Source organism: Carassius gibelio, chromosome B2 (genome assembly GCF_023724105.1).
Source record: "Carassius gibelio isolate Cgi1373 ecotype wild population from Czech Republic chromosome B2, carGib1.2-hapl.c, whole genome shotgun sequence".
NCBI classification, from domain to species: Eukaryota; Metazoa; Chordata; class Actinopteri; order Cypriniformes; family Cyprinidae; genus Carassius; species Carassius gibelio.
This window is the reverse complement of record NC_068397.1, coordinates 25,958,274-25,984,851: the sequence shown is the minus strand read 5'-3', so window position 1 is coordinate 25,984,851 and position 26,578 is coordinate 25,958,274. Positions and strand designations below refer to the sequence as shown.

Sequence of the window (26,578 nt, the reverse complement as noted above, 5' to 3'; positions counted from 1 at the left end):
GGGCTTGATTAGCTGCTCCAAGTGTGTTTGATTAGGGTAACACACAAAACTATTTTTGTAGCTAAAGTCTGCTGGAAAGTGGGTTGCCAGGAACAGGGTTGAAGGCCTAAAGAATACGTTTTAAAAAGATAAGTTGAAAGGTTCAATCATTTAATCACATATCTATTTCTGTGTGAAGCATATTAGCTTCAGTATGAATTTCGTTACTTACTATTATTAAATGAAAAATATTATACATTTTACAGCTCCTGATATTTTATGTGCCTTTTATTCCATTACAGATATTCTTGTATGCTTCCTTGAAAATCTGCCAAGGAGAGTAAATGATAAAACAGATCGAAGTGAAATGAACACTGCTGAACCAGAGAGCACACATGTTTGTGAACCAGCCTGAACTGGATCTCAGCAAAGATTCTCAGCACATCATCTGAGTTTTTAAATATGTCACTCCACGGTCTGTCCAGCAGAGGGAAACAGAGAGCACAAGACCTTCCACAACTTCCTCCAGCATTTATTTGTATCCTTGCTCAGTCTTTAAGTCAGAGTATCAAAGTATCAAAGTGATTCTTGGTTTATTGTGTGTGTTGCTGTGAGAGCTGACGGTCTTGTTCTTTGCATTTGAGGTCTACACACACACACACACACACACACACACAAATCAGACTTCAAATGCAAACTCTACTGACCGCCAACCCAACACATTACAAAACTACATTTACTGTACCACAAAACTTGTAAAACATGTAAATCATCATAACTCCTTATTGGCTGCTGTACGATTGATCCATTCAGGTAATGTGATTATCCATTGATATCTTATTGAAACTTTATTTTACTCTATTGCACTTTTTTATGTATATTATAATAACTATTAGCATTAACTAGAGAGTAGTAAATCACAGTTAAGGTTAATACAGTATACAGCTATTTTACAGATAACTTATATGATACATAATGAACAGATGCTACAAGATGCAATTCATATGATTTCTCCATGGTCTCAGTGTCTTTCACTCCCAGTATGACAAAGAACAGGGTCTCCTGAACTCCTGTCCAAACTTATGGATCCATTTATTTGCCACTGAAAAGAAACAATGTTTACATGAAATGTAGTAATTTTAACATAGATGTACAGTATTTATACATTATAGAAGGTAAGAATATCAATAATATATTTTAAAACCTACCCCATTTGTTTCCCCATAACACAGGGCATCCAGCATGCTCTGTTTTCAGATCCACATTTCCATTCTTGTGGAGGTTGTACCAAAACACAGCTGAACCCTTAAGCATTAGAGAATGGATGCATGAATATTACTTTTGTACTTTTACATTAAACTATACTTAAATAATTTCTTTATTATTATAATATACCACAGATCAGTGATTTGAGGGTTTACCTGTTTTGGTTTCAATGCAATTCCAACTTTAGTGAACGCAGTGGCGCCCCCTTTCTCCACATCACTCATCTACAGCAAGAACACATTATTTACTGTTCATAAGGATTGTACAATACAGGTAATGTGGCAAACGGCGAATAAGTAATTCATATTTACATTGGAATTCGGAGGGCCAAACTTACATAAATTAAGAATGTAGCAATCCTTCCAGTCTCATCATTCTGTGAGATCAAACATTAAGTTATTTTGCAATGATTTTATAAGTTACTTGTCTGTTATCAAGCTCTCAATAACACAGAATAGAGCTATTCAGTTTGAAGATCTAGGTTAAAGGGTCATGACATTTGCCTTGATCATTTGGCATATAAAAGCTTGACACTTGATTATGCTGTATGCGAGTGCTGCATTGGATCAAAAACAAATAGAAATTAATAGTATACTGATCTTACCCATTCATCATAATGTGGTTCATATTTGCCACCAATCCCATAATTCTGAACCTGGAAAACGATAAAGCAACAGGTGAAACAACACAGAACATTTCAAAACGAAAATACATGTTAATCCTGAAACAAATCTGAAGTACGATAGATGATGTAATATAAAATTATTTTTATTATTAACAGCCCTCAGAGTGCTTAAATCAATGTTGCCTGGAAGTCTATAATATAATATAATGTAACATTATATTATATTATATTATATAGTTTAAGAGAATGTGACCAAGCTAGCTTCCTGTGCATGAGCAGGTTGTATTTCTTATTTACTATGACGTTACATGTAGGTGTTCAGCTGATTCCATGGAGAGTCCTGTGATGTCTGCAATCCTCTGATTGACACGAGCAACCACCGGGTAGCCTTCATCTAGAAAAACACTGAAAACAAGAGAATGATTTTTATATTTGATCAAATTCAACCACATTGTAACTGGTTTACATTTTTCTTCCAATAATAAAAGTGAAGAAATATAAGTACTTTAATTAAACAGATATGTAATGCAGATGTTGGAAACATAATGGGTAAAAAATGTGATTATCACCTTTGAGAAGTACGCATCTTTGTTACCCCCCCCTTTTGTCTTAGACCTAGAAAGCTACAGGAGACCACAAAAGGTAAATTAAACATCACATATATATATATATATATTTGATGTTCTCTCCTTAATCTGCCACAAAGTTAGAAACACAATTCTCTAGAATATCATTATATTTCATTGCATAAAGATGTGTCTTTACTAGAATTAAGAGGCCAAGATGACTTTGAAAAGAAATGTCCATATTTTTACCAAGTAAACAGCACAATAAAACATAATAAGAAACAAGATAATAGATTCTAATAATACTGATAATCAAATTTGATGTGTGTGTGTGTTTGTGTTAGATATTCACTAGAGGTCTGGAGATATTCTTCAGGATCTCTATCTCTGTGTCTGAAATAATGTCATGATATCTGATGATACGAGGCTCGTCCCACTCCACTTCCTCTTTCACTGGAGCATACATCAGTCTGGGGTTTCCTCCAGCTGTGCTGTACCTACAGGACAGCGCTCTCTGCCTCCTGGAGGTCTGATTTGATCAAATATAATAAACATCCAATCAACACACAAAGCTTCACACTGACTGTTTGTAATTTAATGTCAAATAATCATTTAAAATTAAGCCTTTGCACTTACCCTCTTATCAATCTCTCCTCTACACAGTCTCTCATATTTACTTGATTCTGTGTTCAGTGTGAATATGTCAGGGTTTGAAGTCCTCTGGAAGCGAAGGAGTCTATACTGGTTCAGCAGAACTTTGACATCTTCGTTAGTTGGGTCTGAGGCAAAGAAGTTCATTGCTTCAACAGACTAATTGCAAAGTTATTGGACAACCTCATATACAAATATCAATAATAAACGTACCGTATTTTCAGCACTATAAGGCGCACCGGATTATAAGGCGTACCTAAAATGAGTGGCCTATTTTAGAACTGTTTTCACATATAGGGCGTACCAGATTATAAGGCGCACTGTCGTTTTTTGAGAAAATAAAAGGCTTTTAAGTGCGCCTTATAGTGAGGAAAATACGGTAATGTCACCATAAGCTCACCCAGATTTGAAAGCTGTTGGCTGAAGTAAATTGCCACAGGTATGCTGCCAAAATGATAGGCTGAGTCACTAAGATAACGGAGCAACTCTTCCTTAGTAACTGCTGAGTATTCTGATAATCTCTCCAGAGTGTACATAAACCAGAGAAAGGCATGCTGGAATTTGTGCTCAGTATAACCGTACAACCCAACCACATAAGCTTCATTTGCATTTAAAGACGTTTCTGTGAAATGAAAAATGAAAGCATCAATCAGACTGGAACTTGTTTTGAAAGGAAAAAAGTGAAACTCTTGCAATGAAACCACATTGGCGCAGACAGTTTACCCTTAGTGATGTTGTGTGGGTAGAGTTTGTAGAGCTCTTGCAGACTGATCAGTCCTAAAGCTGCGCCCTTCAAATCTTCTAACTGTGGGATCTGTGCATATTCCAGCAGTATCTGATACACGTTGTCTGATTTTCAAATATGAAGTTTAATATATATATAAGTTTAATACAAAGCATCTTGAAAGCATTTATCACTGTTTTACTCTTACATCAACAGTTCTCCTCAACATTTCTTAACCTATTAACAATAATATACAATGCATGTTTAGACATTTCACTTAAAAAAAACTTAAATAAGATCTTACGTTTATTAAGACTATTTTGAGTGTATTTTTCAATCTTCAACCATTCATCTTTCAGTCGCATAAGGAGTTTAAAAGCTGCCACGGGGTCTTTTATTTCCTCAGGATCCACAGGGTCTAAGTATGTACCGAGTTGAAGAAGAAGAAGATCTCTGGATTGAAGATAAAAGTTCATTAACTATTGTTGTGTCTAATAGATGTATTTAATAATATAATCTTGAACTAAAACCAGATATATGATTGTTGTCACAATTAGATTCCTATACCAGATTGTTGCTGGATACTGAAAAGCTCTTAATAAAAAGTACTTTCATGGTTTATATAGGGAATGGTTTATATTTCACCTCTTCATTCCCTTTACAATTTCTTCTTCAGCATCAATGTATGAACTGAAGATCCCCAGAAGGAAGTTCTCCTCTTCAAAAAGTTGTGAAATTTTATCTGTAAAACAATTACATCTGCACTTCAATGTCAAAGACCTTTTAATTTTTTTTATTTATTTTTCAACATAACTGTAGATATAATGAAAAACGTTTATTAGTAAGAAACCAAAAATACTTGTTTAGTCATTAATGGAATCAATTAATCTTAAATCTGATAAAGTGTCTCACACAATAATAAAGAAATTGATTTCAAGACAGCAGTATATAGAAATAATAATAATATACCTGTTGAAGTGAAGAATTCACCTCTAGCACAGACAACCAAAGAACACACCACAAGTACAGTCACTTGCTTTATGGCCGTCATCATACCTTCAATACCTCAAAACAAAAACATGCATCTAGAAGGGAACCAGCAGAGCTTAAATACAGAGTGTTTATGTGCATCCTTTTATAAAGACACACCTGCATTACATCACCTGCCTGAATTTTTCCAACTTCTCAGTAGTGCACTTGAAGACTTATGAAACGAAAGTGAAAATTAACATGAGTGAACTCTCGTGACAACAATGATGATTCAAAAATAGTCTTTCATTTATTGTATGTAATAATTATGTACCTAATAACTGGACAAACATTGTTGGGTCTATTTGATCATGAGACCCGTTTTAAAATCATTTAACACCCCATACACAATGGACATAGAATTTTTTGTTAATACATATTTACTGTAACTTTTTCTATTAGTCATTTGTTTACAATCTCGTTAGTGTTTGTTGTGCAATCATATTTTAGGCTTATTTGAAACTAGCTGATTTCCGAAAATTCTGTAGGAACTAGACCGCCCACTTCTTCAACAGCAGGAACAGGTTTCACAACCAAATCCCTTCATCTCATCATAGGATGTCAGGTTGACATATAGACAAATGTGTTTCACATAGCGGTTTCACTTGCACATAGCGTGGTATGTGGAACAATTCAGACACAATTTTCCAAATTTCTAGTGCCTTTTTTTTCTAGGCAGAATAAATAAATAAACAAAAAAATAATAAAATTCCTCTGTCATTCTACACATGGTTACAAGAATGCTGTGTTAGCAACCATGTCTGTATCACATGTGAGTGAGACTAATTCAGAAACGAAAAGTTAAAAGTCCATCATTACGTTGGCATATTTGTTGTGTGTGCGTCATATCGCACATGAAGACTCTGAAGTATGTTGACAGGGTACACTAAACATCCAGCTTAAGACAAGAACAGGGAGGGAGACAGATCATATCTCATTCTTACTGGAACTCAACAAAAACATTAATGTAAAAATCAGGCTGATTCCTTCACTTCCTGATCTGGATTGGTGAAAAAATCAAAGAATGTCAATATATTATGTTGAAATTGTGATATCACTCTCAAAAATCTCGGTGTACAATATTTCATTCAGTTTTTAGACACTATTGAATTTGAACATAACACAATAATCAGCTCTGTTCAGATCTCTCATCACAAAAAAAAACTATTTTCTTATCAGAAATCTTGTAAAATACATGTCCAGGCAATATGTATTTAAACACACACACACACACACACACACACACACACACACATGAATGGTGACTAGAATAGTCTTTAACAAATATTGTTTATAAAAATATTCAAAAAATGGGGAAAAAAATTCACACACAGACACATGGAACAACAAAAGTTTTGGTTGCACTTTATTTTACAGTATGTGTACTAACATGTACTTATAGTGTACTTACAGTGTATTTATCTAAGAAAGTTCTGGTAATACAAGGTAACTACATGGGGTAGGGTTAGGTTTAGGGGTAGGTTCAGGGTTAGTACCTAGTTATTACATAGTTATTGTAATTACTATAATAAGTACATAGTATGTACATGGGGAACAGGACTGTAAAATACCGTTTTGGCAGTGACATAAATTCTGTGTTTTGCAAAGTTTGCTGCCTCATTTGTATATTATTTTTCCACATTTCTATGGTATAATGAAAAACAATGATAAGCATATTATAAATTGGCAATATTTACAGTGTTGACCCTTGTTCTTCATAACGTCTGCAGTTCGCTCTGGCATGGATATTAGCTTCTGGGCCAAATCCTGCTGATGGCGATCCATTCTTGCCTTATTAGCTCTCAGAGTTGATCAGAATTTGTGGGCTTCTGCTGGTCCACTTACCTTTTGAGGACTGACCTCAGGTTCTCTATGGGATTGAGATCTGGGCAGTTGCCTGGCCACGGATACAAAATTTCAATGTAACAATCTTGGAGCCACTTTATCACTCTTGCTTTGTGACATGCTCCACCATGCTGGAAAATGCACGGATCATCACCAAATTGCTCATGGATCGTTGAAAGAAGTCGCTGCAGGACGTTTTGATACCATTCTTTATTCATGGCAGTGTTTGTGGGCAGAATAATAGAGCACAGTCCCTTGGTTGAAAAGCAACCCCACACATGGATGGTCTCAGGATGCTTCACTTTTGGCATGTCACAGGACTCATTGTAGCATTCACCTTTTCTTCTTTGAAAAATCAGTTGTCTGTCCTTGATGTTTTTCTTGGAGAGAAGTGGGTTCTTTGCTGCCCTTCTTGACACCAGGCCTTTGTCCAAAAGTCTTGGCCTCGCTGTGTGTGCAGATGCTCTCACACCAACCTGCTGCCATTCTTGAGCAAGCTCTGCACTGGTGGTGACATGATTCTGTAGCTGACCCCTCAGTAGGAGATGGTCCTGGTGCTTTCTGGACACTCTGGGACGTCCTGAAGACTTCTTCACAGCAGTCAAACCTCTTTCTCCTTGAACTTCTTGATGATCCGGTAAATGGTTCTTTTAGGTGCAATATTCTTTGTAGCAATTTCCTTGCATGTGAGGCCATTTTGATGCAAAGCGATGATTTCTGCACTTATTTCTTTGGAGGTAACCATTGCTAACAAGAACACGAGTATTGGAAGTGCTTCTTCCCTTTTTTATAGCAATCAGTCGGCTCTTACAATCTGATTTTACCTGACTAGTAGGGTGAAGTCAGCTAAAATAGGCCACGTTTTGGTAAATGACTTATAATACCATCAAATAAGCTATGCATGAGATCTAATGCATTTTTTTTTAATAAACTTAAATATTTATATATTTTTTAAATGTCAAAAAGTATAACTGTTTTCAAATTATGAGAGTTAGTAGGCATGCCCCTTTTTGAGCTACGGCACAACATTCAGAAAAATGGGCCAGCTGTTCAGTTAAAATTAGCCAATATAAAAAGAGAACATCTCAGGTAATTTGAAATTGTGAAAACTGTGGCCCATTTTAGCTTAACCAGCCATTTCTACCTAAAATGCAATTTTTCACAAAAACCGAAGATTCTTTTTTTAAATTAAACTTTTTTATTTGAAAGAGCATGTCAAAACATTGTTCATAAACCTTTGCTTTGTTGGTAAGCATATGTATAATTGCTTTAGTACCCTTATTGGTCATGAATGAAATTTATTTCAGGCTCACTTACCTTACAATTTTTCTGACAAGCTTAATTTAACACTCTGTCCTGCCTGCCTTAAGAAACTAAGACCAATCAGAATTATTGTTACATGTCAACAAGTGTTGAAGCAACAATGCAAAATCATGACTGACTATAAAAGATTTTAAAGATGCTACAAACTTCTTTAACCCATTTTAGCTGACTTCACCCTATCAATTCACACTTTCACGTGTGCTGCTGATATGATTAGTCAATAAATGTTAGCTGGTCATTTTGTGTCAGGATTTTTTGTACATTTTTGACCAATGAAGCTTTGAGCAATTATTTTAAATGCATCTGATCACTCTACAATTATCTAGAAACTATGTGAATGAACACCACTACAGCTTAAGCAGCAAATTTTGCAAAACACAAAATTTATGTCACTGCCAAAACTTGTGGCCATGATTGTAGTTTCTACTGTATACACTAACCCTATACCCTCACACAAAACCTATTGCAATTTTATATCTTCATATAATATGATCATTCAGTATGATTTAAAACCTGGTTTCCTCACAGGGACCAAAGATTTTCTCACAAGGTCACAAATTTACTGGTAGACCTGTTATACTCATGGGGACACTTGATACCCATTATGCAGGCTAATTATCATTCAGAGGTTACTTGTTTCTTTGGAATAAAAAGCAAAGAAGGAAAATGCTAAGAAACAATGACCTAGAAGGAAACTAAATCCTACATATTACTTTAGTGGCAGTATGAGTCTGTGAATGAATTCAAGTAAAAAATTAAATAAATAATGATAATTTGTAATAAAACGATACACGATTGCATCCAATACATCCAATCCAACAGGTGGCACTAAAATGCTGTTGTACTAAATAAACCCCGCTGATTCTGTCTGTGGGTATGACGTCACTTTGGCGCCGAATCATACGGAGTTAAGCGCGCGGAAGAAAACATCGAAGCTAAAGAAATTTTAATAATACGTCAATATATATATTAAAAATACATATTTCGGATTTATTCGGTAACAGCAGTGCAATACCCCAACGATGCAGCGAAGTATAGCGTGAGTGTGTCCTGCTTTTCTTCTTTTATTCGTGATGTTGACCACAGAACATGCAGTGTCTGGTTCTGATACAAGACTGCGTTTAACCTACACCAACTAACTTACTCTAACTGTGACAATAAAGGGTTTCCTTTAAATTTCTTTGTCAGATTTTATAATACCGTATCAACTTGAGGGAGTTAATATGTCTTTATAACGTGATCTCGTTGTTTCCCGCCCACAGCTCATTCTTTCAGCCAATGAAAAGTAAGGAGAAGAGTGATGGACAGGTCAAAACAAAGACTGAGTGAGTGATATTTAGCTGCTATTTATTTGTTGAATTAATTTTTATTTTCTAATTGAACAGTGTTGTGGAAACCACATAACTCTTTCTGTGTTGATTCTGTATTCATTCTCTTTGGTAACAATGACCACTGTGGAGTTGAAGGAATATAAAAACAAATGACCAATGTTATTATGTTATATGATAATGTTTTTCTCTTCCTTCTGCTCAGACCCTTAAAAAGTCCCCTCAAAATTCAGAATGGTGTGCAGGAAAGTGATTCACCAGTAAAGAAGGTGCATAAACGCAGTCGCGCAATCATAGACAGCGATGATGAAGATCAGCCGATAGTAAAAGAGCAGCTGCCAAAACAGAGTGAAGCTGAACCAGCAAAGCCAGAGCAGGTAAGGTTTATTGAGTTATCATGAACTTCGACCAGGATGAGATGTCAGTATTTTTGATAACAATTCTGTTTCTACTATGTTAAATACACAGGAATCTGATGTTACAAAGGCTGTTTCCACTCCGGTTTCTCCAAAAACTCCCATAACCCCAACGACTCCGCTCACGTCGAGTACCTCTGTTGTGGTGGTTACCCCTGCTTCCTCCGGTACTCCTGGAACTCCGACATCAACATCGCCGTCCGGCATTCCCAAACGCAAGACCGGTCTGTATCACTCTCTTCTTCTCACATTCCTCCTTGTGCTACTGATTATTTATTCTTTCAGAAAAGGCATGTAGTAGATTATATGCCAAATGATTTTCTGTAAAGTTTGTTTTAAACCGAATACAGTAAACTACATGGGATTAAAATCCCTTTTCTTAATTCTCTAGCCCGCAAGCAGTTCCCCAAGAGGAAGCTGGAAAGCAGAAGTGATGGAGAAGGGGCAAAAGAGGAGGAAAAGGAGGTCAATGAAGGGCAGGAGAGTAAGAGAGCACGAGTTGAGGCCTCACCTGAACAGACAGGTGATTTGAGTTGATGTCAGGTATAGTATCTCCTATATCTTAAAGTGTTTCTCACTGTTTCTTCTCTTTCTCTCTTCAACTCAGACAACGAGATGATGGAGGTGGAAGAGAAGAGAGAAGATGGGAAGACTGCAGTGGAGGAACAGAAAGAGAAGGATGAAGCAAAAACAACCGTAGTGGAGGACAATGCAAACAATAATATGAAAGGAAAGGAGAAAAAGAAGGTAAAGCAGGAGAAAAAGATAAATGGAGAGAATGGGAAGAAAGAAAAAAAAGAAGACAAGAAAGAGAAGGAACACAGCAGTCCTGAACGAGCGGTTAAAAAAGAAAAAAGCACAGAAGAGGAAGGGGGATCGGCCAAAAAGAAACCCATCAGCAGCTTTTTTGGTAAACCTGTTATCCTTTTCTTTTTCATCTTCTGACTTTTTAATTAAAGGGATGGTTCACTCCAAAAAGAAAATTGTCATTATTACTTGACAAACCAAACCTGCATGATTACTGAAACTTTATTTTTTACATTAATATGTAACTTGCATCTTACAATCTCTTGTAGCACCCAGAAAGGCAGCTGTCAAACTGGAAAAAGAGGAGCGAAATGAGGGAGAAAAAAAGAAGGACGGAGAGATCTCTGATGCTGCTGAACAGAAAGAGAAGAAAAGGTTGAAGAAATCTGGCTTGGAATATTTTACTTAAAAAACATGATTGTTTGTTATGAAAGGCCACAGTTTTTTTCTTTGACTCCATTTGAATGAGCTTTATTGTTTTGACAGTGAAAAGGGGGTGGATTCTGCAGTCCAGAGCCAGTATGATCCCTCCAGAGCTCATTACCATCCCATTGACCATGCCTGCTGGGTGAAGGGCCAAAAGTACATTTCATTAGTTATATAACAGTGTGCTGCATACATTTTTCTTTATAAAGCAGTAAAGTTTGACTGAGACTTTTTCTATGGAAGTTCATTGTATGTTTTCTTAATCTCTTTCTCAGAGTGCCATATTTGGCTGTCGCTCGCACCTTTGAGAAGATTGAAGAGGATTCAGGCAGGTATGAAGTAGAATTGTTTTGTATAATCTGTGTACTGTATGTGTTTTCTCTTACATCTATTAGAGTTTAAAAATAAGTGTGGAAAGCAGTTACATTTCAATCTTAGTTTATTTTTTTAGGCTGAAGAACATTGAAACGCTTTCCAACTTTCTGCGATCTGTAATTCTGCTTTCTCCAGGTGAGTGTGTATTCATTAAGTTTAAGTAGGTTCATTATTTTTGCTTGTACAGAGCACAAAAATGTAGCATACCTTCAAAATATGATGTGTTTGCATCTGTTCAATATTCTGTTGTTTGTTTAGATGACCTGTTATGCTGTGTGTACCTGTGTCTGAATCAGCTCGGCCCTGCATATCAGGGTCTGGAGCTGGGCATTGGGGAGACCATCCTGATGAAAGCTGTGGCTCAGGCAACTGGTAAATATATTTGTGTTTTCCCTAATGTCATTCACCATTCTCCTTGCCTGACCCCTGTACTGTAAACTTCTGTTACCAGGGCGACAACTGGACAAAATCAAGGCAGAGGCTCAGGAGAAAGGTGACCTGGGATTGGTTGCTGAAAGTTCTCGCAGTAACCAGAGAATGATGTTTGCACCGGCCAATCTGACAGCAGGGGGCGTTTTCAACAAACTGAAAGAGATTGCTAACATGAGTGGAAATTCTGTGAGTACAAATGCAGTAATGACAACATTATTGTGAATGTATTATTACAATTGAATTTAGCTGTTTTTCATAGTAATATGTTTTCAAATATAATATATTCCTGCGATGCAAAGCTGATCACATGATCCCTCAGAAATCACTATAATATGCTGATTTGCTGCTCAAAAATTGTTTCTTTTTATCATCTACAAAACTATTTTACTGCTTCATATTTTTGGAAATAATGTTCATTATTTTCAGGAGTCTTTTAATAGACAGTTCAAAAGAACAACATTTATTTCATTAAGATCTTTTATGACATCATAAAGATTTTAACTGTCACTTTTTATCAATTTAAAAACTGTTCTCAATGAAAATCCACTTCCTTTCTCTCTTGCTCTTTCTCTGTGTTAGGCAATGAATAAGAAGATTGACATTATTAAAGGCTTGTTTGTGGCGTGTCGGTTTTCTGAGGCCCGATACATTGTGCGGTGCGTTATTTTGCCTTTCACTTATGACTTTTTAAATTCCTCATCTGACCAACCATACAGAAATGTTGAGTTCATTCTGAAAAATACTGAATAATGAATGTAATTTACGGGAGACAGTTGATTTTAGCTAAATATAAATTGTGCTACTGGCCTTGATTATACTGCTGTATGGTGACAGATTAATTTGAATATTAATGCAGAAGTGAAATGTGTTAGTTTGATTGGTTGCTTGTGTGATTGACAGGTCACTGGCTGGGAAGCTGCGGATCGGATTGGCTGAGCAGAGCATTCTCACGGCTCTCAGTCAAGCTGTGTGTCTGTCGCCCCCGGGCCAAGGTTTGAAATGATTCTAATGAAACTGGCATTAACACACATCATAATCAGAGCATTGATAGAACCTCCAGGCATTCAGCATTTGCAATTAAGATTACTCTCTGCCGTGATAAATAAAAAATGAGTAACGTTTAAACATGTTAATATTAATTAGGTGTCTATTTAGTTTAGTAGTGCTGAAATGTTACTAAAATGTTTTTCTTGTGTTGGTTCAGAGTTCCCACCAGCTGTGCTGGATGCTGGGAAAGGAATGAGTGCTGAAAACAGGAGAGTGTGGCTGGAGGAGAAATCACTGATCCTAAAACAGACATACTGGTGAGTGAGTGTGTGTATATATGCAAGACACTGATGAAAAATATTTTAAAAGAACCATTGAAAACATTTATGTGTGTGTGTGTGTGTATATATATATTAGGGGTGTAACGGTTCACAAAATTCACGGTTCGGTTCGATACGATACACTGATGTCACGGTTCGGTTCGGTTCGATACGTTTTAGATACAGCAAAATGTAAAAACATCTCAACTTTTCAGAATGCCGCAAGCGCACCGCGGGTCATGTGACAAGAACTAACCAATCAGCTTCATCCTTTCCCGTAACAACGTTGAGAGCTCAGCCAAGATGAAGGATCAGCTGATCATAGTTGTATATGGATTGAAATTTTGAAATAAATTTAGTAGCAGAGCTACTGCAAGCGATTTTTAGAGCTGCAAATCCATTTATCCTTCGCTGAAATTTCCGCGTCTCATGGAGAGAGCACGTCATTGTTGCTTAGCAAAGACAGACGCCTCATGAGCGCTTCTGCCCAAGCGCTTTGGAAAGGAGGAGAAAGACGCGCTTAGCGTTTTCCATGCGTTTTTAGGCACGATCTGTGAACGGCCCCTAAGGCGCTCGCTCACTCAGCACGCGCTGAAGGCTCGTTGCAAAATGTCGAATGCCTTTAACAGACCAGAAATATAAGATCCTAAAATAACCAACAGGTCTGGTGTTTGGGTTGGATTCCCTGTAAGCTATAGTTTCTAAATGCTGCAGGGATAGTTTGCTGCGTGCATGTTTCTCCTTTTTTTCGTCTTTTCCCAGATAGTACTGACGCATATATCCCAGATATTCCCGCTGGTGTTTTTTTTTTTTTGTTTTTTTATTCCCGCTGGTGTACCCTGTCATGTTGCAGATGCGACATACCGTTGTTTTTTTATCCACCACTCTCTTGCCATCACCATTATAGCTTAAAGGGAATCCAAAGTGCACCCAAACACCAGACCTGTTGGTTATTGGAGGATCTTCTCATTTCTAGTCTGTTAAACGCATTGGCTATTTTGCAACGAGCCTTCAGCGCGTACTGAGTGAGCGAGCGCCTGCTGAGTAGCCTAACATAAACATATAAGATGGTGTTTTTTTCTTCTTCGGGAGTGTCAGGGGCGTTGCCTGTTACGTTGTTTGGGTTATTGGGCTACCTTGTTGAACGCATATCATTATATTTCTCTCTCTCTCTTTTTTTTTTTTTTTCAAATATAATTAATTACTCCAACGAACCGTTCGGTATACATAATGCGTACCGCGTACCGAACCGAAAGCGTCGTACCGAACGGTTCAATACGAATACGCGTATCGTTACACCCCTAATATATATATATATATATTTGTTACAAAGTTCAGTTAAATAAAAATTTTTTTTTAGTTTTGCCATCACAAAAAAAATAATGTTTTAAAATGTACAAAAATAATAATATGCTGATTTTTCACAAATGTACTTTATTACTGTACTTTTGATAAACTAAATGCGCATACACACACTCGTTTCACTATTCTTCCTTGGCTTACAATTCAAATGTGGGCAGAATTCAACAACTGTAATAATTTCTTAATTAAGCACAGTAAAACAGTGATGGTTTCATCTACATAAATCCCTTTAATAAATGTAATAATTTAGTTAAAATTTAAAAATGATTTACTTTTTTGCATCAATACTCAAAAACAGTAGTCTTGTGACTAAAAGTAAATATTTTAATAGGGTATCTGGTTTAGAGCTCATTAGCAAAGATTTTGGAAGTTTGTTTCATTACTGCGAAAAGGTTAAGTAGCTGTAGACACTATATGTACAAATTTAATTTGTCCTTGTCCATTTATTGAAAAGATATTCATATTGCAATGAATGTATATACATGTATATCCAATGTCCAATCAAAAGGCTGAAAAAAAATATCTAGATTTCTTTGTATTTTATCCTATTGGCTAACATTCACAGACCGAGCCTAACCTGATTGTCAAACACAAACTGGTGCTGTGAGCGATAATTATAGATATACTACAAACGATATTTCAATTACAACTGCAGGTGTCCACTGCATAACAAGTGCCTGTTTAATGAGTATTCACATAATTTGTTCCCTACAGGAAGTCTGATTTGGCAAATTGGACAGGTGTTGCAGTTAGTACATATCACCTCAATGCATACAAATAATGTTTTCCCTCATATTGTTCCTCCCAGTGAGATGCCAAATTATGATGCAATCATTCCTGTATTGATGAAGGAGGGCATAGATGAACTGCCCAATCACTGCAAGCTCACCCCAGGTACTGACCAATTACAACATTTGCCAACAAAAAGAAAATTGATTTTAGAATGAGACTAAATTGAATTGTGTTTTACAGGTGTGCCCCTGCGGCCCATGTTGGCCCACCCGACTAAAGGGGTTGGGGAGGTAATGAAACGTTTCGATGAGGCATCTTTCACCTGCGAGTATAAATATGATGGAGAGAGAGCCCAGGTGTGTGTTGTTTTATTCTTATTCCACAAGGTGGAGCCTCAGCCATAAAAGTGACTTTCTGTTTCCATAGCAATATCATTGATTAAAATGTTAATTGCCTTTTTGTTTTGCATTTAACAGATCCATATTCTTGAGAATGGAGAGGTGCGCATTTTCAGCCGAAACCAAGAAGACAACACCAGCAAATACCCTGATATTATTTCACGAATCCCACAGGTAACACATATGCACCCAGAAAGATAGAAAAAAATAGATCAGATGGACACAAAAGCAAATCTCTGTGTTTAAACACAGGTGCACACTGTCCAATTTCTTTCCAAAATTTGGCTGTCTAATTTCAGGGATAATAAAAGATTCCATCATAAAGCAAAATTGGCAGTCTGGGATTGCCTAAGCCTCAGTGTGACATGCTCACTGATGCCCAATTAATTGCTTTTGCTAAGAAATCTTAGCCTGAGAGGTTCTGGCAGAGTGGTTACGTTGGCCATGTTTTATGTATAAAAAAAAAAAAATTGGGGTTGAAGCTTAAAAGATACTAATACAGAGTTTTAAAATAATAATAAAAAATAAAATTAATAACTGATAAAAAAATAATTCGGTAATTAAAATGAAGTATAAATACTTTATGACATGAAGAACATACATCAAAATGATAAATGTTGCTTTTGCAACTAACTGAAATAAGTTTAAATGTTAAAATTACTAAATCTGAAATAAAAATGAAAAAGAAATGTATAAACAAAATAAAAGCTTGTTCAAATTCTGAATAAATACTATTATATTAAAATAATACTAAAATGGCGCGATCATATATTTCAAAACTGACACGAACTGGTGACTTCAAAAAACCATACAATCGCAACTCAAATGTAGCTTGTACAGTCAAGATATTTGATGTTGAACAGTCTGACTTAGCTTTCACCCAATATCTTGCTAATGCCCATTCTGACAGCTGTTGTACAGTTCTCCCACAGTGTGCACCTGACTAGTTTTACTTTTTGTTAAGGCTGGAATACAATACAGGACTTTTAAAATCTAAATGACTCAGGATCACACATCACCAGACATTCAAGTTGTCCTGAATATAGGTGTTTATGTGGCTCAGTGGTAGAGCATTGCGTTAGCAGAAAGGTTGTGGGTTCAATTCCCAGGGAACACGGGTACTGGTAAAAAGAAATGCATAGCCTGAATGTGAAATATTATGTCCCTCAAAGCTAAAAGATGCATGACGCATGAAAATAATATGTTCTAAAATCACATGATTTTCTGTGAAATCTGTCAGCATCTGCGGCTCAATGTCTGCAAATTGACTTTGACTTTTGGCCACCAACGTCAGCTCATCCAAGCTGTAAATCTGGGCAAAAATCTGGACGAAAGTCGTATGATGTATTCCAGCCTTTAGTAAGAAGAGCCACTGCCAGTCAGAACATATGATGTTGAATATGCAGCAATTTTGGAACTCTGTTCAAATGAGATTTCACCGTGGGTGGAGGTTCCCAACATGACACGACTAAAATAGAAAACTAAGCGCCTGATGAAATGTTTGAGGGAAAAGAAACCATCACACCTGGTTTGGATATGCTGTTAGAGTCTTTCTCACAGACTCTCTCTTTATGTGTCTGCGAGTCTCTCTGTATCTGTATCTTTCTCTCTCTCTTTTTCAAAGGCCATATTTGTCCTCTGTCATCCTGCTCTGTTCTCCTCTCAAGAAAGCAATAATGGATTCTAGCCCTAAAGCAAAGAAATCATTTGATGAATGACATAAGCTCACACGCAGATAAATCAATGCTGTTGTTTTGCTTATCAGTGTCCATATCCAATCTCAGAACCGTAATATCTCTCTCTGCCTTCCCTTTCTCAGTTGTGTGATATTCAATGCAAAATCTCATTATTGTACAAGTATCAAATTATTGTACAAGAATCAAAACCGTCTGAGTTGTAAACAAGATGTGTCATGTGGGGAATTACAGTTGTCAGTCGTGTTCTAGTGCTTGGTAATGAAAATGTTTGACAAATGCATTTATATATATACAAACTAGCACTTAATTAGATAATTGATTTTAAATTAAGTTTATTAATTCATACAAATTGTCAGTAATTGTTCCATAATGCTGATTACCACAAAATGTAATTTCCTCTTATTTCCTTTTATGGAAAACAAAATCAGGGTTACATTGAGGCATTTGCAATTGATGTGAATGGGGACGAAACCACAAACATTAAAATACTTTATTAATAATACTTTAATAGTTTTATTAGTACAGAGCATGATTTGAATGTTAAAAATGTAGTAGGTAAAAAGGATTTAAACTAATTTACAGCTCAAATAACAAACTTTTTTTTAACAGTTAATTTATGAGTTTTGAACTTTTTTTTTTTTTTTTGCAGTAATCAACAGTATTTAATGGTCAATTTAATTTAGGCCATTTGCACAAAATCAATAACTATTAGTTTTGTCATCTGCTGCTTTAAATGCTCAAACTCTTTAAGTGGATTCTGATTGGCTGTCAATGTTTTTATTGTTAATCAGCTAGAAAAAACACAAGATTTCAACAATATTGTTCCTCTAAGTCTTTATCGTTATAGTTGTAGTGTGGACTTTACTGTTCTCCAAGATGAGAATGATTATTGAAACATTAGTTATCAGTATTTATCGTTCTTGCTGTGAACGACCCTTTAGTCACTGTCACTATGGTTACAAGTTGAATTCTCAGTAGTCATGAGAATAGAAACAGGGCTTGACTTCAGTTACTCATACAGACTGAATTCAAGCTGTTTCTTTAAGCTGTTGTATGAACAGGCACATCTGTTATTAAATTCCGTTGTCAATCCCAAACACTGACTGTGTGAATGCATTCAATTATGTGGGAGGATTGTAAACGTTTCCAGAACTGCCCCATACCTTCTGCTGCAGCTCTCACAAACTCAATATGCACTTGTAACATCTATTGAATTGTAAATGTCACACAGCCTCAGGGTTCGATGGGTTATATGTTGGTGAAGTGTTAGTGTTTAAACCTCAGGTGACCTTATATACAAGTAATTTTAAGATGTTATGACTGTGAGGGGCATGTCTGCAGGGTGAGGCATTACTCTGCGTCGATGATCCAGTTTATTCAGGTGTTGAAAGGAGATTTAATAAATGTCCTTACCTCTCTCACGCAGGTGAAGAAAGAGAACGTACGGTCCTGTGTTCTGGATTCAGAGGCGGTTGCCTGGGACAGAGAAAAGAAACAGATCCAGCCATTTCAGGTCCTCACCACAAGGAAGAGAAAGGTAAGCGGTACAAATAGAGAAAAATGTGAGCAGAGAAACAGCTGAATATAGAGAAAAGACATGTCATTTAATAGTTGTCCTTCAGGGTGACATGCTGTATCTTAAACCATTTTAAAAATAAAAATCAAATCCTTATGTTTAATAAAAGCCCTTAAAAGGACACTTATTATGCATCTTTTTTTTCAAGATATAATATAAGTCTTGTGTGTCCCCATAATTTGCCTGTAAAGTTTCGGCTCAAAATACCCCACGGCTCATTTTATTTATTATATAATTTTGAAAATACCTATTTTGAACTTAAGCAATGCCTATTTTGCCTATTGTCTATTTTAAACATATGTCTGTTTTGAACAAGAGCAAATAGGCTGTTTTTGTGCATGTATCTTTATATGCAAATGAGCTGTTGTTCCCCTCCCCCTTTTCCAGAATAGGGCTGTGCCTTTACAGCTTGTACCTCGGATACTCTGCTAAAAAAATCTGTTCAGTTTTGATTATCATGTCTATTGCACTGAAATCATGCGTTTTAAAGTGTGTTTTTAGTTTAAACTTCTTATATATGGTTTCTTGTTTGGAAACATCCAAAGCAAACACACAGAAATTGGCTGTTACAGTTCTCTTTCATGTCTTATTGCCCTTTAACTGTCAAGTACACACACAAGTTTTATGTTAAAAACACACAAGTTGGAAAAACAGTCGGGTATGTCTGTGAAGGTCCTGGCGTTAGAAGTGAAACACTATAGTCACTTGCTGTGGTTGGAAGCATGCAGATTAAGGGGCGGTAATATTATAATAAGATCCCCTTCCTACATCGCTAGAGGAGCGAAATCTGAGCAGCTTGTTCTTCGTAGGCTTACCAAAACAAAGTTGCTGGGCTTTCTTCACGTTTTCTGGTTTTCACGTTTCACGTTTCACGTTACCCAGTTATAGTGCTTAAACCTGGAAATCTCAGATTTTCATGATATACCCCCTTTAAAAGTTTACATGAGTTTGTGTGTGTGTATTTCAGGATGTGGATGCATCTGAGATCAAGGTTCAGGTGTGTGTGTACGCCTTTGATCTGCTGTACCTCAACGGAGAGGTAAGACCATGATAACAGCTCAAAGCCAATCACATTTGAATAATTTTGCATGTCTCAGAAATCTTCCTTTTTACATGCTATGTGCTGTTTTAGTGAATTATGTGTCTGTCTGTGACAGTCTCTGGTGCGGGAGCCTCTGAGCAAACGCAGGGCTCTGTTACGGGAGAGTTTTGAGGAGAAAGAAGGAGAGTTTGTTTTTGCTCGATCTCTGGACGCTGACAACACAGAGAGCATTGCTGAGTTCCTGGAGCAGTCTGTACGAGGTGTGTGAATGACAGATCTACAGCTGTGGCTCTATTGTCTTTTTATACTTTTATATAATAGACAATTACTGTATTGTATTGGTTTGCCAATTAAAAATGTGGATCCAAAACCATTTGACAATTGACTGACATTTAGAGTTGAATTGCTCAATATGAGGTGTTACTCATTCAGTATTAGTAATATCCAGAATTTGTTAATTAAACTCTATTAAATGAGTTTGTAATGTTTTGCAGATTCTTGTGAGGGCCTAATGGTGAAGACATTGGAAAAACATGCAACTTATGAGATTGCCAAACGCTCCCACAACTGGCTCAAGGTATCGCACACAACACTGTGTTTATGTTCATACTTTTTATTTTTAATGTTTAATTAAAACGTTTCATTTGACCTTTTAATGTTTTAAACATTGGAATGCTATGTAGTCAAAAAAAGAATTTCACAAATAACATTTTGTGAAGTCAGACTGCTGGAACAAAAAATGCATGCAATAGTCTCAGATAGACAGGCGCATCCTTTGTGTTCAAAAAATAAAACCCAGACAAGTATTCAAAGTCAAAAGGAAGGTGCAAGTCATTAAAGTGTAATTTCCACCCCATTAAGCTTTTCTCTGGCTCTGTGTCTGTATCCTGACATTAAGGCTCAGTGTTATGATGGAATATATACTCTGACCATAGAAATGAGACAAATGGTGGAGATTCTCCTTTACCTTATATAATATGATATATCCATGGTGCGTTTTAAATACAACAAAATGCAGAAATCTTTAGTGTACTCTGTTAAATCTTGTTGAAGGCTGTTTTTAGGTTCTGGATTTTTTGGCAGATTGTAACAGGAGTTTTAGTTTTAGTCTTGTTTATCTGTAGTTTGTTAATGGTTGCCAAAAATTGGACTTGTCAGTACGGAGTTCAGCTAATTCCCGCTTTACTACAAATGTCTCATCCAGTCCAATTCAGAATGTTACTTATTTTCTGTCCCCGTTGTATCTAATGAGAAGCAGCTGTCTTGTGCCGATGCCAAATTTATTCATTATTTGTAAATAATTGTTTGGTATGCATCCATCAAATTCCAAATTAAAGAATAAATATTCAAGCGAGATGAAGCACACTTAATTTGGCAAGTGTTTCATTCATCGGATTACCAAAAAAGTGTTACATCATGATAATGTGAAATAAAACTTCAGTTTTTGGCAGAATACTGATAGGTTCACCAAAACACAGTAAAAATATTATTTCTCCATTTTTTTTTTTAAACAACAGTGTTTATTCTACAGAAATATAAGGCTTTTTGTCATTTTTTTTATCATTTAATTCATCCTTGCTGAACAATAAACCTCCCTCTCTCACACCCCCAGATGTAACATGAATTTATTTGACCTCAATTCTGTTTTTCTGCTTAAATCTCCAAATTCATGGTCTCTAAAGTGGGGTTTCTCAAAGCCCTTATGTTTCAAATGACAGCCTCAGTCACTATTCACTCCCATTGTATTAAAAAAGTGTGGTAAAAGTAAATGGTGACTGAAGCGTGTCATTGTGCCAAACAGTTATTTTTGAGTTCAGTGAAAGAATGAAAGTAATATAGGTTTCAAATGACAAAGGGGAGAGTGATGCCAGTTTTTAGTTGTTTTGCCTCTTGGGTACAGTTATCTTATTACAAAGATATAGTTTAAAATGATAATTACTATTTTTACTACTGTCAGAACTGTCATTTGCTTGTCTGCTGTATTGTTTCTAATGGTCTATCTCTGCAGCTGAAGAAGGACTATCTTGAGGGTGTTGGAGATACAGTGGATCTGTGTGTGATTGGTGCTTATCTGGGGAAGGGGAAGAGAGCAGGCAGCTATGGAGGATTTCTACTGGCCTGCTACGATGAGGAGAACGAGGAGTTCCAGTCTGTCTGCAAGGTGTGTGTGTGTGTGTGTTTGCATTAGTCTGAGAGGGGCCAGGGAAAACTAGGACTGGAATTAAAGAGAATTAATCTGCATATGATGCAGTAACGTATCTGTAATCAGAGTTTAGAAATGTAATTACTCGCATATATAAATATTTGTAGCAGATTCTTTTGTAATATCTAATTCATAGATGGATAGATGTTATTCAATAATGTGAAATTATTAGAAACTATTACAATTACAAGAATTGTTTTCTATTTTAATATATTTTAAATGTAATTTATTCCTGTGGACCCTAATTTATCAGCATCATTAATAAGAGTCTTCAGTGTCACGTGATCCTTCAGAAATCAATCTAATATATTGATTTGGTGCTCAAGAAATGGCTCTTATTAAAAATTTTGAAAACCGCTGTGCTGCTTAATATTTTAATGGAAACCAAACTCCAACTTTTTTTTTCTAGGATATTAGATTATAAAAAATTTCAAAACAACATTTATTTAAAAAGTAAATAGATTTTTGTAACATTATAAATGTTTACTGTTGCTTTTGACCTTTTTAATGTGTCCTCGCTATATAAAAGTACAAATTTATAAAAAAAATGACCCCAAATATTTGGACGTTAAAGTATATATTAATACGAGTGTCATGTATTTATTTGTTTGTTTTTTTGTCAGATTGGAACAGGCTTCAAAGATGAAGATCTGGAGCAACATTACAATTTCTTAAAGGTAAATCAAGATTTGCACTTTCTTGGTTTCCATATAGTTCAATGCACATAAAGTTCAATGTCTTTATGTGCAATCCACCTCAGGAGCACATCTTACCAAAACCACGTCCATATTACCGTGTGGACCAATCAGCAGAGCCGGATGTCTGGCTGGAGGCGGTGCAAGTGTGGGAGGTGAAATGCGCTGACCTTTCACTGTCTCCGGTTTACAAGGCAGCGATGGGATTGGTCAGTACACCACAATCATGAAGCTGAATCAGTGTTTTTGGTCTTGGCTCATTGTGCTCAACTTTGGCTCTTTATGGTGCCGTTCTCTTCTTTGCCATCAGGTGGACCCAGAGAAAGGCATTTCACTTCGTTTCCCACGGTACCTCAGGATTAGAGATGACAAAAAGCCAGAGGACGCCACCACAGGGTCACAGGTAACGTATGAAATGCAGAAAAACAAGGAGCAAGACCCACAAGAGGAATTGTGTATTTACTTAATACATAGTGCTAATGTGAATACAGTGTGATTTGAAATTGAAAGAAGTAAGAAATACTCAAAAGATAAAATATAAATAAATATATAAGCAATATTTCATTCATTCATTCCTTTATAAATAAAAAATATAGTAGAAAAAGCAAAAGTGTAGGAGTCAATAGTAATTACCCCACATGGGACGTTCCTTTCAAAAGCAAATGTCATAAGTGTATGGAAAATGCAGGATATGGCACAGTGTGTGTGTGTGTGTGTGTGTGTGTGAGATAGCTCCATGGCATATGAGACCGGAAGAGTGAGATTTTAAAGTAGTTTTTCTTTCTGAAAGTCAAACGTGATGACATTGGCGTAGTTTGGAGCTTCGTGACATCGTGATTTAGTGGAGCAAGTGGAGTGGATCCGTTAAAGGAAATCCATCTTTTTACGCTCCACACTGTCTTTCTTTCTTTTCCCCCCTCATTTTCACAGTTCATTTATTTCGGTTTTCTTTTATTCCTGTCTCCCGATGGTTGGAAACGCACAGGCACACAAACACACCCTCTCGAAATGAACTATTCTGATCTCCTGCATCAGTCTTTCTCTCTCTTTCTTTCTCTCTTTCAGATTGCAGATCTTTACAAGAAACAGCAGCAGATTCAAAACCAGGGTGAAAAGCAAGATCTGGAGGACTACTATTGATTGCTGCGCTCTGATTGGCTCCTGATGTCAGCTTGTCTTGTTCCTATTGGGCAATGGAGCATTTTTCAATATTTTGTTGCATATTAATGTGCTGAATTTTAATGCTGTGATATTGTGCAACTTAATGAAAAATGGAAATGAACATGTAAATAGTCTTGCAATGATACCGAGCTAAAATAAACTTGCTTTTCACAAACTGACTGCCTTGGGTGTTTTTCACCAGTGTATTTGTCTTTTGTTGTGTCTGTTTTGTGTACTTTGCATGTATAGTTGAATTTCACACATTTATCAGCTTATGAATGCCTATTACTATGCCATTTTAAGTGTGTATCTATGCACATATGATCATGTGATTGCATATTCATGTTGAAGTGTGTATCTTTAACGCAGTAGTGGGTTTCCAATGGAAACCGATCTATTGTCAGTGACCAAAGATGGAAAATTAAATTATCCAGCTCTTTCTTTCCATCACTCGCTTTTGTACTCTCCATCGCTTCCTTCAAAGAATTCCCTTTCTCTTCTCCAGTGTTTGCTCACCCTGTCTGAAATGAGTCTGGAAGGTTTTGACACTGTGCTTCTGTCAGAGTTAAGACTGTAAAGAGAATTTTAAAGTGTTGCTGTGACAGTCTAGTAATGGCAAGAATTCGTGGGAGAGGCTTCACCCATCTGTGGAAGTCTTTGAGAAAGGAATTACAATGAATTAATACAAGTTTAATTAATGTGAAATTAATACAGTATTAATAATTCAACCGTTAGTGCTCATTAATATAGCCCACGAGCTGAATGTACTTGCTTGGTTTGGATTGCAGATAAGAGCATTGATTTTAAGAGCCTTGAAGCATTCGGCTAAATGACTCTGCTGTTCATTAGCAAGGGCTTGTGTTATAACCACATGTTTTTATTAACTGGAATCTAAGCACTAAACCAATCTAGTCAGCCTAATATATTCACAGGCTGTGCTCAGAATGGCAGTATGTTTACCGAGAGTAACTGTTGTTTTAGTGTTATTTACAAAGTATATTGCTTATTAATGTTATTGGATTTCTTTTTTAACTAGTAATTTTGTTGTGCTTTTAAAGAGCTTCCTAAAATGCAATGCTTGACTCCATTTCTAATGAGAATTATTTGCTTGTAATCTCAAAAATAAAGACGTTTTTACACAAAAATGAATTGTATTGTGTGCTTTAACGTTAAGTTAACTGTGCAGAATGCTTATCTGAGGATAACGATGCATTTTTTATTTTTAAGCTGTATTTAAGCTGTTTCATCTATACAAATTTATTTTGTATGCTCACACATTTGTACATTTATGCACTATTCTGGACTTCAGTAATATAGCCTAGCTTATGAGTCATCTGGACCACATGATGATTTCATCTATCGTTTTTGAAGCTAGAAATCTTCGGTACCTGTTCGCTGCAATCGTATGGACAAAAGCGTCCAGAGTAGTTTTCATTTTTCCTTTTAAGAGCCAAAAAAAGAGACGTATATGTGTTTGGAATGACTTGAGGGTGAGTAAATGATGACAATTTTCATTCTTTACTGAACTATCTCTTCTGGGCTTGTAATGTAATCCTTGAGTATGGACCATAAGTGTGTGCGAGAGCTCAAAGGTTTCATGGCAGACTGCGTTTCCTCAGGGTAAATATACCGCTCTCCACCCAGAGGACCGCTTGTGTGTCATGCTAACTTATCAGCAAACAGTCTCAAACACTCCCTGAGAGTCTTGTAGGTCACAAAATCATTGGAATGAATCAAACGAGGCCCGTTTTCTGTCCTTCTCCATTGACAGGGACAGAGAGAGAGTACACACTGGCCCCAAATTTCTCTCTCTCTCTTTCGCTTTCCAAGTTCCTCACTCCTACTCCAGCACACGGTTCCTCAACACAATAACTCATCTTTAAATCCAAACAATGCTTTTGTTCTCCATTTTATGCCCCTCCTCTGCATCCCTTCATCTCTCTCTCCCTGCATCCCTTGTTTTGGTGCTCCCAGTGACATCCCTACCATGTGAGAACAAGAGCCGAGGGTAGAATGGAGGGAGGAAGAAAAGACAGATCGCTTCTTTGTCCCGACGTGACCCAGCTGAATGTCAGCTCTGTTGCCATTAGGCGCGCGTGTGTGTGTGTGTGTTTTGCTACCACAGTGGATGGCTTGGGTTTGATGATGTCAGTTTTAAGGACTCCTTTGCTGTGGAGTGTGTGTGGATGTGTCTACTGGTGACATATTTAGGTCTAATGTCATCAGATATAATGCACATTGCATGGTTTCAACAGTATTCATATAGTTAAACCACACTTAAATCTATAAGAATGTAAATTATTTAATAAATAGGCTACTATAATTTATCGAAACAAGTGGTATTAAGAGTGATCATGCTTTTTTTAAAAAAATCAAAATATTTTACAAAACCTGTTTATTAGATTTAAAATAATAAAGCATTGGTTAAAATGAAGACAAAGTACTACATTGTGACTTTCTTGTCAGTTTTAGTATCGAGATACTATAGTTTTTATTAATATCTTCGATACTTAAATTTTCATTTTAATCATAAAGATTAAGTCATTCATTATTATATTCAGATCTCTGTATGTTCTTTGTGTTATGATAGGTTAGACTTAAGTTTCCCCAAAA

At 36.3% G+C, this 26,578-nt stretch overlaps 1 protein-coding gene and 1 pseudogene across 1 annotated transcript; one reads left to right on the top strand and one right to left on the bottom strand.

Moving 5' to 3' along the window:
• Positions 1 to 514: 514 nt before the first annotated feature.
• On the bottom strand, positions 515 to 4,908 carry LOC127951421 (prolyl 4-hydroxylase subunit alpha-1-like; annotated as a pseudogene).
• Positions 4,909 to 8,879: 3,971 nt separating this feature from the next.
• lig1 (ligase I, DNA, ATP-dependent) lies at positions 8,880 to 24,140 on the top strand. Its single transcript, XM_052549364.1, has 27 exons — positions 8,880 to 9,047; positions 9,271 to 9,333; positions 9,542 to 9,713; positions 9,805 to 9,976; positions 10,144 to 10,275; positions 10,360 to 10,662; positions 10,829 to 10,934; positions 11,046 to 11,141; positions 11,261 to 11,317; positions 11,437 to 11,495; positions 11,619 to 11,732; positions 11,812 to 11,978; positions 12,372 to 12,448; positions 12,693 to 12,784; positions 12,997 to 13,096; positions 15,270 to 15,355; positions 15,434 to 15,549; positions 15,670 to 15,765; positions 18,715 to 18,825; positions 19,832 to 19,903; positions 20,022 to 20,166; positions 20,401 to 20,483; positions 21,915 to 22,067; positions 22,733 to 22,786; positions 22,870 to 23,013; positions 23,115 to 23,207; positions 23,870 to 24,140. The coding sequence occupies exons 1-27, from the start codon at positions 9,031 to 9,033 to the stop codon at positions 23,942 to 23,944; spliced, it is 2,955 nt and encodes a 984-aa protein (XP_052405324.1). The 5' UTR covers positions 8,880 to 9,030; the 3' UTR covers positions 23,945 to 24,140.
• Positions 24,141 to 26,578: the final 2,438 nt, after the last annotated feature.